Here is a 14212-nt window from a genome sequence, read left to right as displayed (position 1 = left end):
ACAAAAGTTAGTGTATTTGTACTGACCTCGCCAGTCCGCCAGGGGCAGCAAGAACGAATTTGCCCGTCTATTGTTGTGTTGTTGCGTCCTCTGCTGCACGACGGCAAAACTGTCAAGTTAAAATCTTTTGTTTGTTCAAACAATCTTTTTCCCTAGTATTCTAACTAAATATTTACAAGCAACGTTCCCTGTAATCTTCCCACTGCTCGCCGACTCTCAACGCACTGCTAATGAATTAGATATGGAGAACTTTTTTTTCTGTCATTTTACTGTGAAATTCAGCGGGTGACAGGTGTCCGGCCAATCATAGGATACGATGCAATTGCGCCACGCAGCCAATCACGGCATAGGCTGTACTTTGCGCGGCGTTTCGTGTTGCTAATGCTAATTATGCTCAAGCGAATGCGATACTGCGTCGACTAACCAAAACAAAGTCGACAAATAGTCTTCTTTTCAGTTGGAATGGCTGTCGGAGTTACTTGCAAATAGGAGAACCAGCGGCGGTGAAACTGGGTGAGTAATTTTCTTTTTTTTGACAGGGAAACGTCTTCTCTGCTAAATGTGAAGCGAAGCTAAAGCGAAGCTAAAGTTGTTAGCGAGTTTTTTTTGATAGTAAACTCTGTCCCAAATCATTTAAAATGGAAGTTGGACTACTTCAAGCGACACATTCAGCAGAAAAGGCATTTGAGTGGGACGCGAGAAGGACTGAGCGGCAGACGGACGTGAAAAATTGGCTCAAATTGGGTCTATTCTAGTGGCATTTATTAAGATGTTTCATTGATGGCTATCAATCATTACATTTGACGATGACTCGATGATTTTTGGATAGTGGAAATGCACCCGCTGATACTGGTGCGTGCCCAGACAGATGAAAAATTACAGCCAACATTGTTTACAACTTGCCTTTTTGTCTAGTTCTGAATCATTTGCTTTCAAATGTTAATACTAGATTCAAATGTAATAAGCTCATATCTCCAGGTAGTGCTGTACTCATATTGATGCTATGGAATTGCATGCTCATATTCACTGTTTTATTTATCTTTGAAATATGTTATTTACATGTTCCTTATTCAGCATTGCCAGACTATTTACATATCTATTTTTTTTAACTTAATTAACATGGTCCCGCTTCTTCTGCATCGCGCGCATGAGTTCCGACATGAAGTCGCCGCCTTCGCCACCGCCTCCTCCGTGCAGAGACGGGGTGGTCCTCTTAGGCGGAGGCGGTGCCTTCTTCAACGAGCCGCGAGGCCCGGCCGTGGCCCTCCGGGGGATGGTGGCCGCCGTGGGGGCGGGGAGGGGCGGAGGTGGAGGCGGTGGCGGTAAAACCCCGGGACCGGCGGGTGGTGGAGGCGGGAGGCCCGTGCTTTTGAAACTCGGAGCTGGCCGTAGGGTCTTTGCGACCGGCGGAGGAGGTGGCCCTGAGCCCAAATGGGGCCCCGGAGGAGGCGGGGGCAGGAAGTTTGGCGGGGAGTCGTCGCCGGATGGCAGAGGAGGTGGTGGAGCGGGAAGGTATTCCGCGCCGACTGGCAAGTTAGAACACCGCTGTCTGGGTACGGGTTTGGGTTTAGATTTGGTCGGAAGAAGAGGAGGGGGCTTGGGCACGCCAAATTTGGAGGTTGGCGGAGGAAGTGGGGGCGGGGCCGGGGCCGGGGGGATGGCCACGGCTCCACTTAGTGGTGGTGGTGGTGGTGGTGGGGGGAGGGGCAGTGCTCCACCTAGTGGTGGCGGTGGTGGGGGGAGGGGCAGTGCTCCACCTAGTGGTGGTGGCGGTGGGGGCAGTGCTCCGCTTAGTGGAGGAGGCGGTGGGGGCAAGTCTTCGCCTAGTGGAGGAGGCGGTGGGGGCAGCGCTTGGCCTAGTGGAGGAGGTGGTGGGGGCAGCGCTTGGCCTAGTGGAGGAGGTGGTGGGGGCAGAGCTTGGTCAAGCGGAGGTGGAGGAGGTGCAGGCGGCAAGTTGTGCTCCTGAAAAGCAAAATCCCTCAGTCATGACAAAGGCTTTGAAATGTGCCCTGCTCTCCTAACGACACGCATCTCAATCACCGGCGTACCTGAGATGAGGAGGAGAACGAGGATGGCGCTTCTGGGGCGTGTCCGTTGGCCACCCGGCTCTCCGATTGGTCTGCGAGCAGAGCAAAAAAAAAAATCCAAATTCGAGCCGGACCTCGGCACACGGCGGCGCGCGTTCCAGGGCGCTTCTTTACTTCGGATGCACTCGGCCCACGCCGAAGCGTGGGGCACCTTGGTCTGGGCCCTTTTGAAGTTTTCGTACAGGGTGGCGCCGTACTGCGTGCGGCAAGGCGAGGAAGAGTCATCCGCCGGCAAAGGGCAACGTCGCTAACACTACCTTAGCCACGCGTATTCCGGTGACCCAAAGGCTCATGGTCCTGGCGTCGTCGCAGCACAAGTACTTGACGTACTGCGAGTCCTTCTGGATCTGAGGATGCTAGGCGCAAGCGGATGATGCACGTTAGCCGGCCGGCCGCCGCGTCCACTCCGGTGGGCTCCGTTTGCTTACTTTGAGCACAAAGCAAAAGTCACCGGGCGCCTTGTGCTTGGCTCGGAAGTCTTTCCCGTAGTAAACGTTGACGTTGTCGAACTGCACGAAGCAGACCAGGTCGCGGGACGACTGAGGGAGGGAGGGGGAAAGGGAGGGGGGGAGAGAAAAAGACAAAATTGTCTCAAATTGTCTCTCTCGGGGAAAGTCCGCCTCGCCCGAGGCCTTCGCAGCCTGACCTTGGTCTTGCCTTTGGGCACGTAGTAGATCCCGGAGGCCCGGAGCTGGAAGAGGCGGGGCTTCCAGGACTTTTTGCCGTCCTCCTTGAGGTGCAGCACCCCCTCCAGGTCGGGCACCATGACGGACGTCCCGCAGAAGTTCTCCTGTGGTGGAAGTCGACTTGAAGGCTCTTTTAAAAGAGCAGCAAACAGCCTTACCTTGATCAAGATCTCCTTGTCTTTGTCCTTGACGTCATCCAGGGCCTTCTTGCTCTTCTTCCACAAGTAGAATTTCTAGGCACAACGGCCACATTTCCCCCACCAAAATCCGGCCCTCCCTGTACTTCTGGCAGTGGGCGGTACCGACCTGCGGGTTTTTGAAGACTTCGTACTTGTCCGGGCTCTCTTGAAAGTGGATCTGGTTCTCGCTGTCTCTGGTCCAAGCCAGCAGAGGCTCCACTAGGTTTTCGTGGTCCTCAAAAGTCCTCTCTGGCGCAGGGACGACGGCAATAAAACAAAAACATTTTTTTTAAAAAACATTTCACCCCGCCTTACTTTCCCAGCGCGTCACGGGTCGGCTCGGCTAAATTTAGCAAACGCCCGGGCCAATGTAAATCCTATTTCCTCATTGTTTTTCAGCCGTCACCACCGAGCCCGAGCTGGGGGCCATCTTGGGTGGGGGCGACCGCCGGCCGACGAACTAAACTTGGAACTGCTATGGACGGCAACGCTGACCCAGTTGCAGTTCCGGGTTGGTCTCGCTCAGGCTCCAGTCCACATTGCAGTCGCAGTGTGTCTTCTCAAAGAGGTTGTCCAACACGTCCCCGACGCTCTGTCGCTCGTCCACCATCAAGGTTTTGGAGCTGCCGTCGCTCACGCGCACCTTCACCACCAGCTGCCAAGCACAAAGGTTTGACTTGGCGCCGAGCCACGGTGGGAGCAGCGGTGGGAGCAGCAATCCACTGACCTTCTTGACCTTGGCTTCTTTGAGTTTCTCCAGGGCTACCTTGATTTTGTCCGCTTTGATGTGCGCCTCGATCTCCTCCTGAGGACCACCGGGCAATGGGTTCCAGCCCACGCAAGGGGAAGGCTTCCGGGGCTCACCATGGACGGTTTGCTGGATTGCGGAGGCGGAGCCGGCAAGGCGGGAGAGTGCGACGAAACGGGCGAATCTCCGCCCGAGGACGAGGACGGCGCGGGTGGCGGGAGCTCCGGCGCGTTCAGGCCTTCCCATTGAGAGGTGACAAACACTTGAATATCCCCACTTATGTGTCCACAAAAAAAACAAAATAGCTCCCAGTAGAAAGAATTTTTGATCTGGCGTCCCTCCCGCTTGGAGCCCCTACCTCCCATTTGCGCCGTCAGCTTCTCTTCGGTGGCGTTGAGGTCGGCCACCAGGTCGGCCATCAACGCGTCCAAATCCGTGTCTTCCAGCTCGTTGAGCGACGCTGCCCGAAAAGCGCGTCTTTAAAACATCGGCCACCCGACCGATCGTCCGTCGCCGCTAACGCCGCCTCACCGTTCAGTTCGGCCGAGTTGACGGAGCGGTCCGCTCCCCGCTCGCCGTCGGACGGAGCCCAGGGGGGCGGCAACGGGGCCGGCGACGGGGCCGACGACGGGGCCGACGACGGGGCCGACGACGGGGCCGACGACGGGGCCGACGCCGTTTCCTGTTCCAGACTCTGAGGAGGGGGAACCCCAATTGGCGCGGCTCTCGATACTTTGCGGCTGCGCTTACCGGGGAGGGGGGCGGGGCTCACCTGCGTCAGGAGGTCCATCTCACCCAGCAGGTCGCTGAACATGGCGTCGATGTCGTCCATCTGTTTTGGAAAGTCCCCCGGCCGGCTCTTTTAAATGTTATTGACTACATTTTATAGATATTTACAGTGGACGCACGTGGGTTACTTTGGCAGTCCCCCAAAAGAGGATGCCTTGTTTGACACCCAGGGCATAGAAACTTGAAGAAAGTGCAGTCATTTTATTTTTTGTGTTCCCAGGCATGTTTGGGCTCGCTGCTGTCACTTTTACTTTGAAATCTGGAGCTGAGCTGGATTTGAGCCCATCCATCCACCCATGTTGCCACGTGAGTAAAGTTTGCCAAATGTTCACCTCCAGAAAGGGGAAGTGGTCGCACTCGAGCATTTTCGATTTGCTAACGCCAAAGGAAATGATGACATAGTCGTCATACGGTTATGATCGCCGCCTATAAATACTTCAGCTTCACGTTTAGATCTTAAGGTCCAGTCACATTTTTTTCGAGAGCTTTTTACTCGCCATTGACTGCAATACATATTACAGTTTATCCCACTTGTTTTTTTCATATTTAATTCAATTTTTAAAAAATGAAAAAGACAAAAACATTTTTCCGAGTACGACATTGAATTCTACAAGTATAGATATCCCAACTGGGCCCGACCCAGCGCGGCCCAAAAAGCAGAAGCGCTAAAAGCAAACCACAAACCAATCCGACTCACCTTGTCCGATGTGCGTGTCGTTACAAAGTATGTAATTAAATCCTCCCTAAAAATGGCCTCGTTTACATTCGGTTATGAAGAAAAGAAAGAGCCGCTAGAAGGAAGCCGTTAGAAAAGGGCGAGCGGTCTTTAGGGCGTGCTGTCTAGCGTTGGCCCATCTGCTTCTTTTTTTTTTTTTTTTTTTTGACAACAACCTTCTTCCTGCCTAATGCGGAAGTTCACGTCCAGACCTGCCCGTCGTCGCATTCCTGCGCCAGGCTTTCGCAACGCACTGGTCGGGGCCCGACGCACGCTCTCTTCTTGGCGTTAATCATTGACCTCCATCAAAGGTCGCTGACCCGCTTGTAAAGAGCCAGCCAAAAAATAAATAAATGGAATTAAATTTGAATAATCAAATGATAATTTACTGTTTTGGGCTTTTACTTTTTTTATATTGTTTAAATTCAATTGAATTCTCATCTCCTGGAAGCGAGCAGTGCCCCCTGTTTACAAATGGTGCCTGCGACGTGACGTATGAAGCCAAAACGAATTGATGTTAAAATCACTAGAGACTTTGAAAATAAGGAGAAATTGTGTTTAATAATTTCAATGTTATTTTACTCAATAGTGTCAACATTACACTGAGTGTAACGTATAATAGTAGAGAGCTAAAATGTATTTTGAAATACGTATAAGATCAAACTTGGAACACAATTGTTAAAAATAGCTTAAACTTTGTGGCCAACTCCGGTCCTCGAGTGGTCCAACCCAAGCAGACTGGATAGGGGTTCTCCGGGACCAGAGTTGGACAACCCATCGGTTTTGCACTTGAAGTGCGATTGTTATTGAACTTCGACTCCCCCTGCTTTTCAGCAACTTGGATGATTCCGCTTCCGGTGTCGGATGTTTTCAAAGGAAACAGCGGGAAAGTGACTGCTCTGTTGTCTGGAGTTGACGTAACGGACGAAGAAAGGGCATAAATGTTCAACAATAATCACGTCTAGTATATTTTTCATGTCGACAACGAAGAGTTTTCCATGAGGTGAGGCACACAAATTCCTGAAACATTGCGGAAGTTGCTAATGTGACGTTGTGTTTGAATGTAAAACGGAGCTAGCAAGCTAGCTAAATAGACGATACAGAAGTGTTCCTATTTTTTCACAGAATGGACGCCACGACGTGTTTGAAGTCGCTGTTGCTTGCTATGCAGCAGTATGAAGTCGACAGGAACACTGACAGTGCGGCGGAACTCGTCGAACAAGTAGCGGTAAGGCATATTTTAGCGTTCATTTTATTATGACTGACAGTCTGTTGTACTGAGACCTCGTGCTTCTCGTGGCATTCAAATAGCAAATTAACTCCTTTTCTATGGCGCCGATAAAAGTTCATCCTATTTAGACGTCAATTGCCCTGACAGTGTTGACCCTACCAACATGGCTGCCAGAGACACACGTAACCAGCCATTTTCACTTTATTATTAGGAGATCGTGGTTAATGCATTCACTGCCACTGACCAGGCAATCATTATGAAGTGGGGCCATGAATTGATAACATTCCCTTAACGGAAATGAATGTCTATAATCTATTTGAACTGGGAGGGGATGGTAGGGATCTTTTAATTGCTACAAGAGCCTCACAGTTCAAATGAATGAGCTGTCTGTTGACGTCAATGGCACCCGATGTGTGGAATATTTTTTGTCATTTTATTTGACATGTCATTTGTGCAGGAGGTCTCCTCCCTGAAATGGGAACATCTGCTGTCCTCGGGTCAGCCACTCCCCAGCGATTGTGTCCGCGGGCTCGTCGAGCTCACCGGAAATGCCACCACGTGTCCCAGCGTGGTCGCCGCCATCCTTTCCCTCCTGGCACAACTCGGTACTATCCGCCGCCTCGTCACATGTCAACATATAACTGCCTTGGTGGATTTTTCATGGTGACTTGTCTTGAACACAAGTATCGATGGTCTGAAGGGTGTCACTATTTTCATTCTTCACCTGGCAGCGTTTGACGACGACAGAAGGAAGATACTCGACTGCAACTTCGACCTCACCGGGAACCTGGCCTCGCTGGTTCATCGTCACGGCGCCGCCCCGGCGGACCCTCTGGTGCTGCAGGTTAGTCTGTGGCGGTCCTTTGAGGGGGGAGGGGCTAAAATGTTGTTGTTGTTGTACCTGTGTGTAATGACAATAGAGGCATCTATTTGTGTTCTTTGTGCATTGCAGAGTTTGCAATTGCTGCAGAAGCTGACCTACAACACTCGCGTCTCGTCGTCCTCAAGCTACATCTATAAACTCGTCGACTTTCTCGTGGCCAACATGTAAGGAGCGTGCGTACACGCGCACCATTTTGCAATCTAATTATTTGGAAAACAAGGTTAATAAAAAAAGGCAATTTTATTGTAAAATTAAGTTTTTTTTTTGTAGTATTAGGTAACGCTCTAACTAATTTCATATCAACTGACTTCAATGGGGAAACAAACTAGAATGAGGCGCAATTTAAGATGACGTTTTATTGAGCTCAGCCAGTCACATGCTGATGACATCATCCCACCCTGCCTTTGCCTGATGGCCAATTTGTGTCGGGATAACTATGCCGTGCAGAGTTACATCAAGTCTCTGGTGAGTGTTGACGCTATTAGAACTATGTTTTTCAAAAGAAAAGTTCAAAAGTACCATTTTGAACTTGTTGTTTTTTCTTTTTGGGAAACCGCTTTGGAACAGGACGGCGTGAAGGCTTTCAATCGCACCTTGAGCAACTTTCTGAATCACAAGAATCCCACGGTCGTGGTCTTCACCTTGTCCGTCCTGGCCAGCCTCACTCTCAACGAGAAGATTGGCGAGAAGGTGGGTGGTGTCAGCCTTCTCCTTTTTGGCCCTCACTTTGTTTTTGACCGTCCCGTGTTCCCGCCGCAGCTCTTTGATGCCCACAATATCCACCAGACCTTCCAGTTGATCTTCAGCCTCATCGTGAATGGCGACAGCGACGGCGCGCCGACTCGAAAATATGCGGTGGATCTCCTCGTTGACCTCTTGCCGAACCCTAAAATTGCGGATTATCTCACTCGGTAGCTATGACGTTGTAGGGACGGCTGCCCTTGTCCTGTCAATGGCGGCCAACGTGTTTTCCGGTGGTCCGTAGGTACCAGCACTTCTCCGCCTGCGCGTCTCAAGTGTCAGAAGTGCTGCGGTTGAAAGACGCCGACTCGGTCGCCAAGGTGAGTGGCAAATCTGCGCAACGTTCCGCCCCCCTTTCCAGCGTTCACCCCTCGTTCTTCGCCAGGTTCTGGAGCTGCTGCTCGCCATGTGCGGCGTGTCGGGTCTGCGCCCGCAACTCTGCCGGGTTTTCTTCAAACCGGCGACGGCGGCCGGTCTCAGGCGGCCCGGGGGAAAGGTGGAACCCGGGCCGGCGTTGGTGCGATGGCTCCGCTCGTCCGCGGAGGGCGCCGAGGCCTGCTGGCCCAAGGCGCTGCGGCTGCTTCGCGAGCTGCTAGAGGTACGCCCAGCGGGGGAGGGGCAGTGATGAATGACCTCGTCACAACAACCGGCGCGCTCGTCTCCCCGCAGGAGGCGCTGAGCCCCGACGGCGCTATCGAAGGCGCGCGCTGCTTTGCGGAAATGGTACTGCCCGTTCTGCTGGATTTTGTCAAGGGAGAGCACGCCGACTTTAGACGCCACTGCGAGCGCGTCTCGCACGTCAACGACGTGCTGCTGGATATCCTTGAAAAGTCATTCTTTTCGTCCTCCACTCCTCGGATCCTTTGACCCGTCGTCCTTAACGCTTTCACTCATGTGTGGCGAGGCCCCCACACGGGCGCTGCTTTCCTACCACCTCGGCGCCCAGCAATGCCTGTCGCAGGTGGAGACGCTACTGGCCGGATGCTACGGAGACGGCCCCTCCGCGGACGAGGGTCTCGGGTGAGTCCACGGTCTGATCTCCCGCCGCCGCCGCCATTTGGTTCCTCAAATGACACTCGGCGTGCGTAGTCAGGTGTGCGCCGAGGCCCTGCTCGGCACTTTGGAGCTGATGAGCAAACTACGCCAGCAGGTCGAAGACATGGAGAGCAGCTTCTCTCGAGCGCTGCAGGTGAGGAAGCCTCCCTCGCGACCCGCCTCCCTCCTCGTAACCCGCCCCTCCGCCCGCGCCGTGCGTTCAGGACCAGAGGATAGTCACGCCCCTGGCGCTAGCCCTGACGTCGCCCCACAGGAAGCAGGTCCGCTCCGGGATGGCCCTGCTGTTGGAGGCCTCCACTCTCCCAGACTTCCCGTCGCTTGTGTGAGTCCGCGTTTGCTAAAATTGATGTTGCCGTGGTCGATGGCGCTCGGTGAGATTTGTGCTCCGCCCCCAGGCTGGCGGAAAGCGTGGCCGCCAACAATGCTTACCGTCAGAGAGCAACCGGGCTGTCCGACAAATGCGTGGCGGCGTTGGACGCTTCCATCCACGGCGGCTTACAGGTCTCCTCACGGGGCTCCCGGCCCGTCTTACTTCTCGTCCGGCCCGTCCGAGCGCTGCCATTTTGTGCTTTTGGGTTGCAGGCGCAGGCCAGGGAACCGCACGTGTCCGACATCATCGACCTGTACGAGCAGAAGCTGGCCGTAAGTCTTGCGATGGATCATTTTAGTTTTGACTGGCGCCAGCACGAATGGCCCGCCCATTTTTGTGTCTTGTCCAATCTGATCTTCAGTCCAAGGAGAGTCGCCTGCGAGACGCGCTGGAAGCCAAGGCCTTGGCCTCGTCTCAGGTGGCGCGGTGTCACGTCCAGGAAGCCAGGGCCGAGGCCGAGGTGAGCGTTTTGTCCTAGAGAAGGGTCGCCGGCCGGGCCCGGGCTCACCCGTGGCCCTCACTTGAACGCCAGGGTCGGAGGCTGGCCGGTCTGCTGAAGGAGGCGGAGAGGCGGCGCGAGGACCTCCAGGCAGAGCTGAGCGTGCAGCTGGAGCAGGCGCGGCTCACCCGGGCCGACATGGCCGAGCTGCTGGGCCACAACGCCAGACTGCAGCGGGTTTCCGAGGAGCACCTGGACCTCAAGGCCGCCTTCAACACCTTGTTGGACAGGTGAGCTGCACTGCACTGCAAAAACCTTCAGCGTCCATTCTTAATCATTTTCAACGGACGTGAGGCCAGCACCCCCTTAAAAACCGTTCTGCTCAGGTTTAACGAAAGCCAGCGTCTGCTGCGAGAGCTTCGGACGGCTCACGCCGACCTGGACCAACGGCACCAAGCCCTGAAGGACGATCGCCGGGCCTTGCAGACGCGGCACGACAAGTAGGAAACGCCCGTCGCCGCTCGGGTCGCCGCTCGGGCCGCCGCTCCGGCCGCCGCTTTTTTTCCTCACACACGCTCTGGACAGGACCGCGGCGCAGCTGGCGGATCGGGAGAAGGAGCTGTCGTCCGTGGAGCTGCGCAAGGGTCAGCTGGAGGACCAGCTGGGCGAGCACTTGGCCAGGCTTGCCATGATCCACACCTTGACCGTTGGTGACCAGCACAACCACGTTAAGAAATAAGTGATTGACCACCTAACGCCCCCCTGCCCTAAAAAAAAAAAAAAAAACTGATTTTATAAAAGGAAAATATCAATTGTCAAATAAAAACAATGCTGATTTGGCAAAAAAAAAAAAGAGGAAATTGTCGGTTGAGTTATTTTTAAACGGGTAGGTAAGATCTTCAAATCCGGCATTGGGCATGCTTCTAACTGTTGTGTTTTGCAGGACACGGCCGGCGGGTGTCTTTCTATTTTCTGCCACCTGTTTGTCCGCAGCTGCCGACCGTCACTCCAAAGCCCGCTGGCAGAAGGTCGGACGGAGCCAAGAGGCTAGCGTGCAAATTGTTCCCGACAGGACTCCCAACTCGACATGAAGCCTCCGCCCGCGCTCGCTGTTTTGCTGCTTGCGCTTTTCTGGCCAGGTTAGTTGTTTTTTTTTTTAATCATTGTGCTTATCTTAGATCCTTTCAGATGACTTGGAGTGCATTCCATATCTCATTGGGATTGGCTAGTGTAGACATTAGTTCTGTGCGCCTACCGTATGGCAGATTTTTTTTTTTTTTTAAGAATCGAGTTCTATTTTTATTTAATTGCGCTTCCCAGTCCAAGTAAATTGGTGGTACCGGTGCCGGCAGAAAATGGGTTAAAGTTCTCGTTTGTCGTCGCTGGAAAATGTCCGACTCTGTTGGACCGGAGTGGAAGGAAGCAGCTGTCGTGGGAAATTTGAGCCCCGGAACGTGCCGCTGTCGCTCTGCCCTACAAACGTCAATTCCCTCAGCCGGGCCATGGCAACATTCACGGAAAAATAGGACTCCATTCTAAATTTTGCGTTGGTACAAGCCCTAGGAGAAAAGCCTAATCATATTTGGAAAAATGTCCCCCGGAAGATTAGAAATGTCCTCGAGGGCATAAATGTATTTATTTAATTTTTATATAAAACTCTGAGCCCGTCGGCAGGGTGCCGCTGCAGGAACGAAGAGGAGCGCCTGATCAACCACCTGCTGAAGGAGCGCGCCTACAACAAGGAGCTGCGTCCCGTGGAGAGACAGGAGGACGCCGTCGACGTCTACCTCGCGCTCACGCTCTCCAACCTCATCTCCTTGGTAGGAAGGCCCGCCCACCCGCGTCCCCGATGACGGAGGGGATTCCCACTGAACGTCCGCTCTGGCTTTTGCGCAGAAAGAAGTGGACGAGACTCTCCTCACCAACGTGTGGATCGAACACGTGAGTCGCAAGATTTTAAAATCTATGCCAGACGTGACACACTGGAACTTTTTCCTCATTCCATTCCAGACGTGGACGGACTACCGGCTGACGTGGAACGCCAGCGAGTTTGACGGCATCGAGATCCTCCGCCTGCCGTCCAGCATGGTGTGGCTGCCGGAGATTGTGCTGGAGAACAAGTGAGGAAAGCCGCGCGTGGGGCTCGGCGGCGGCGGCGGCGATGGCCGGCCCAAGAAAATAACCCCGCCCGCCCGGTGTCTTCCCCTCCCAGCAACGACGCCCAGTTCCAGGTGGCATACTACTGCAACGTGCTGGTGCAACCCGACGGGCTCTGCTACTGGTTGCCCCCCGCCATCTTCCGCTCGTCCTGCTCCATCAACGTCAACTATTTCCCCTTCGACTGGCAGAACTGCACCCTCAAGTTCACGTGAGACCCCCCCCCCGGCCAGCGGCTCAATTCCGAACCAGAGCCCCCATTGGAATTTGCGTCCGCTCAGCTCCCTGACGTACAATGCCAAAGAGATCCGGATGCTCCTGAAGCCGGAGGGGAACGCCACGGTGGAGTGGATCATCATCGACCCGGCCAGCTGGACGGGTAAGGTGCAGGGTGGGCGCGTACCCGACCCCACCTGACTTTACGCCCCCCATCCTCCTCTTTGTCCGCCGTCAGAGAACGGCGAGTGGGAGGTGATCCACCGTCCGGCCAAGAGGAACGCCTACAAGCACATTCCCATGGAGAGCAACAAGCACCAGGACATCACGTTCTACCTCATCATCAAGCGCAAGCCGCTCTTTTACATCGTCAACATCATCATCCCCTGCGTGCTCATCTCCTTCCTGGCGTCGCTGGTCTACTATCTGCCGGCCGACAGTCAGTCGAGCCTCCTCCTCCCACCTTCTTGTCATCCACGCGCCCCCGCCGCCACCGTTCTTTTGCCCGTCAGGCGGCGAGAAGATGACCCTGTCCATCTCGGTGCTGCTGGCTCAGTCCGTCTTCCTGCTGCTGATCTCGCAGAGGCTCCCGGAGACGTCCATCTCCGTCCCGCTCATCGTCAAGTAGGTGGTCGGTCGGTGGATGGGTGGGTGGGCGCCTCTGCCTTGCCCCTTTTTTTTTTTTAACCTGCGCTTTTGGCAGGTACCTGATGTTCATCATGGTTCTGGTCACGGTGGTGGTCTTGAATTGCGTGGTGGTCCTCAACCTGCATTTCAGGAGCCCCAGCACGCACGTCATGTCCGACTGGACCAAGAGGGTAAGGACACGGAAACGACGGAGCGGTCGGGGATGATATAAACCTTGCTTTTTTTTATGAAGAGTAAAATGACACCTTTACTTCTACGTCTTTCTTGTGTGTGGCTCCCTCCCAGTTTTTCCTGGAGCGACTCCCACGCCTGCTGCTGATGTCGCGTCCGGCCGAGTCGGAGCCGTCCCGGGACGGCGTCTTGCACCGCCGCTCCAGCTCGGCGGGTTACATCGCCTCGGCCGAGGAGTACTACAGCGTCAAGTCCCGCAGCGACCTCATGTTCGAGAGGCAGTCGGTCCGACACGGGCTGGTGGCCCGGCCCGCCCAGGCCGCCGGTAGGCCCGGAGACGCCGCCCTCTCCGCTCCCATCCCGGCGGCCCTTCCTCTGACGTGTGGCGCGTGGTCTTTTTTTCTTCAGTGAAAAAGCTGCAGGAGGACGGCGGCGGGGTCACCGAGCAGCTGTACGGCGAAATCAAGCCGGCGGTGGACGGGGCCAATTACATCATCAAGCACATGCGCAACAAGAACGACTACAACGAGGCGAGTGGGCCGGCGAATGGCGTTTTTGCCGCTCCGCTACCTGAAATTGACCTTTTGGCTGCCGATCCAGGAGAAGGACAACTGGAGCGGCATCGCCCGCACGGTGGACCGCCTGTGCCTGTTCTTGATCACCCCGGTGATGATGTTGGGCACCATCATCATCTTCCTCATGGGCCTCTACAACCACCCGCCGCCGCTGCCCTTTGCCGGAGACGCCTACGACTACAGGGAGGACAACCCGCGCCCCGTGTGACGCCGACACGTAATTTCCAAATCTTTAGCTTCCTTTTGCTTCCTTTCTCCTCTCCCCGTCTCCTTTCTTTTGGGCTGGCAATTAAAATTCAACATGGAAAGAAGGAAACGCTTTGCTCCCGCGTCTATTCAAAGTTAAAAAGTTCATTCTGAAGAGTAATATGCATCTAAAAAAAACATGGTTTAGGCCCACAAATCCCTTTTATTCTCTATTTTGAATTGGAAAAACTAATCTTATGATTGAACTACAAACTAATAGGAGGTGAGCCCCACCCCCCCCCCCCCCTAGCTTTCACACAGATGTATTTTGGAAA

The 14212-nt window shown here is 54.2% G+C and overlaps 3 protein-coding genes across 5 annotated transcripts; 2 read left to right on the top strand and 1 right to left on the bottom strand.

Annotated features, from left to right (window-relative positions):
• The first annotated feature begins 356 nt into the window (after nt 1-356).
• cip2a (cellular inhibitor of PP2A) lies at nt 357-7689 on the top strand. The gene is made up of 10 exons (XM_077736258.1): nt 357-513; nt 3352-3622; nt 3713-3952; nt 4710-4795; nt 6039-6207; nt 6330-6432; nt 6893-7040; nt 7167-7279; nt 7388-7482; nt 7648-7689. Exons 5-10 carry the CDS (start codon nt 6203-6205, stop codon nt 7667-7669), a joined length of 486 nt encoding a protein of 161 aa, XP_077592384.1. The 5' UTR covers nt 357-513; nt 3352-3622; nt 3713-3952; nt 4710-4795; nt 6039-6202; the 3' UTR covers nt 7670-7689.
• apbb1ip (amyloid beta (A4) precursor protein-binding, family B, member 1 interacting protein) lies at nt 1010-5455 on the bottom strand. Of its 2 annotated transcripts, XM_077736229.1 has the most exons (16): nt 5187-5455; nt 4609-4864; nt 4473-4532; nt 4232-4394; nt 4059-4160; nt 3817-3938; nt 3680-3757; nt 3448-3607; nt 3080-3201; nt 2932-3006; nt 2734-2877; nt 2516-2626; nt 2345-2443; nt 2202-2283; nt 2049-2119; nt 1010-1962 (listed from the first exon to the last, which is right to left on the bottom strand). In XM_077736229.1, the coding sequence occupies exons 2-16, from the start codon at nt 4852-4854 to the stop codon at nt 1111-1113; spliced, it is 2487 nt and encodes an 828-aa protein (XP_077592355.1). In that variant the 5' UTR covers nt 4855-4864; nt 5187-5455; the 3' UTR covers nt 1010-1110. The 2 variants fall into 2 exon arrangements, with proteins under 2 accessions (XP_077592355.1, XP_077592356.1); XM_077736230.1 differs by lacking the exon at nt 4609-4864 and having other exon boundaries at nt 5187-5454.
• chrnd (cholinergic receptor, nicotinic, delta (muscle)) lies at nt 7668-14007 on the top strand. Of its 2 annotated transcripts, XR_013329230.1 has the most exons (16): nt 7668-7783; nt 7886-8008; nt 8078-8229; nt 8304-8379; nt 8445-8657; nt 8729-8876; nt 8950-9079; nt 9149-9248; nt 9319-9437; nt 9511-9616; nt 9698-9757; nt 9847-9945; nt 10018-10214; nt 10311-10424; nt 10510-11063; nt 11749-11842. XR_013329230.1 is itself a non-coding variant. In XM_077736248.1 (12 exons), the coding sequence occupies exons 1-12, from the start codon at nt 11012-11014 to the stop codon at nt 13897-13899; spliced, it is 1551 nt and encodes a 516-aa protein (XP_077592374.1). In that variant the 5' UTR covers nt 10677-11011; the 3' UTR covers nt 13900-14007. The 2 variants fall into 2 exon arrangements, 1 of the variants encoding a protein (XP_077592374.1); XM_077736248.1 differs by lacking the exons at nt 7668-7783; nt 7886-8008; nt 8078-8229; ... (9 more) ...; nt 10018-10214; nt 10311-10424 and adding exons at nt 11599-11744; nt 11935-12044; nt 12137-12292; ... (5 more) ...; nt 13525-13646; nt 13717-14007 and having other exon boundaries at nt 10677-11063; nt 11821-11865.
• Nucleotides 14008-14212: the final 205 nt, after the last annotated feature.

The sequence above is a fragment of the Stigmatopora nigra genome, chromosome 16 (assembly GCF_051989575.1).
Source record: "Stigmatopora nigra isolate UIUO_SnigA chromosome 16, RoL_Snig_1.1, whole genome shotgun sequence".
In the NCBI taxonomy this organism is placed as follows: domain Eukaryota; kingdom Metazoa; phylum Chordata; class Actinopteri; order Syngnathiformes; family Syngnathidae; genus Stigmatopora; species Stigmatopora nigra.
Note: the sequence above shows the minus strand (reverse complement) of the source record. Positions and strands in the feature narration are given on the sequence as shown.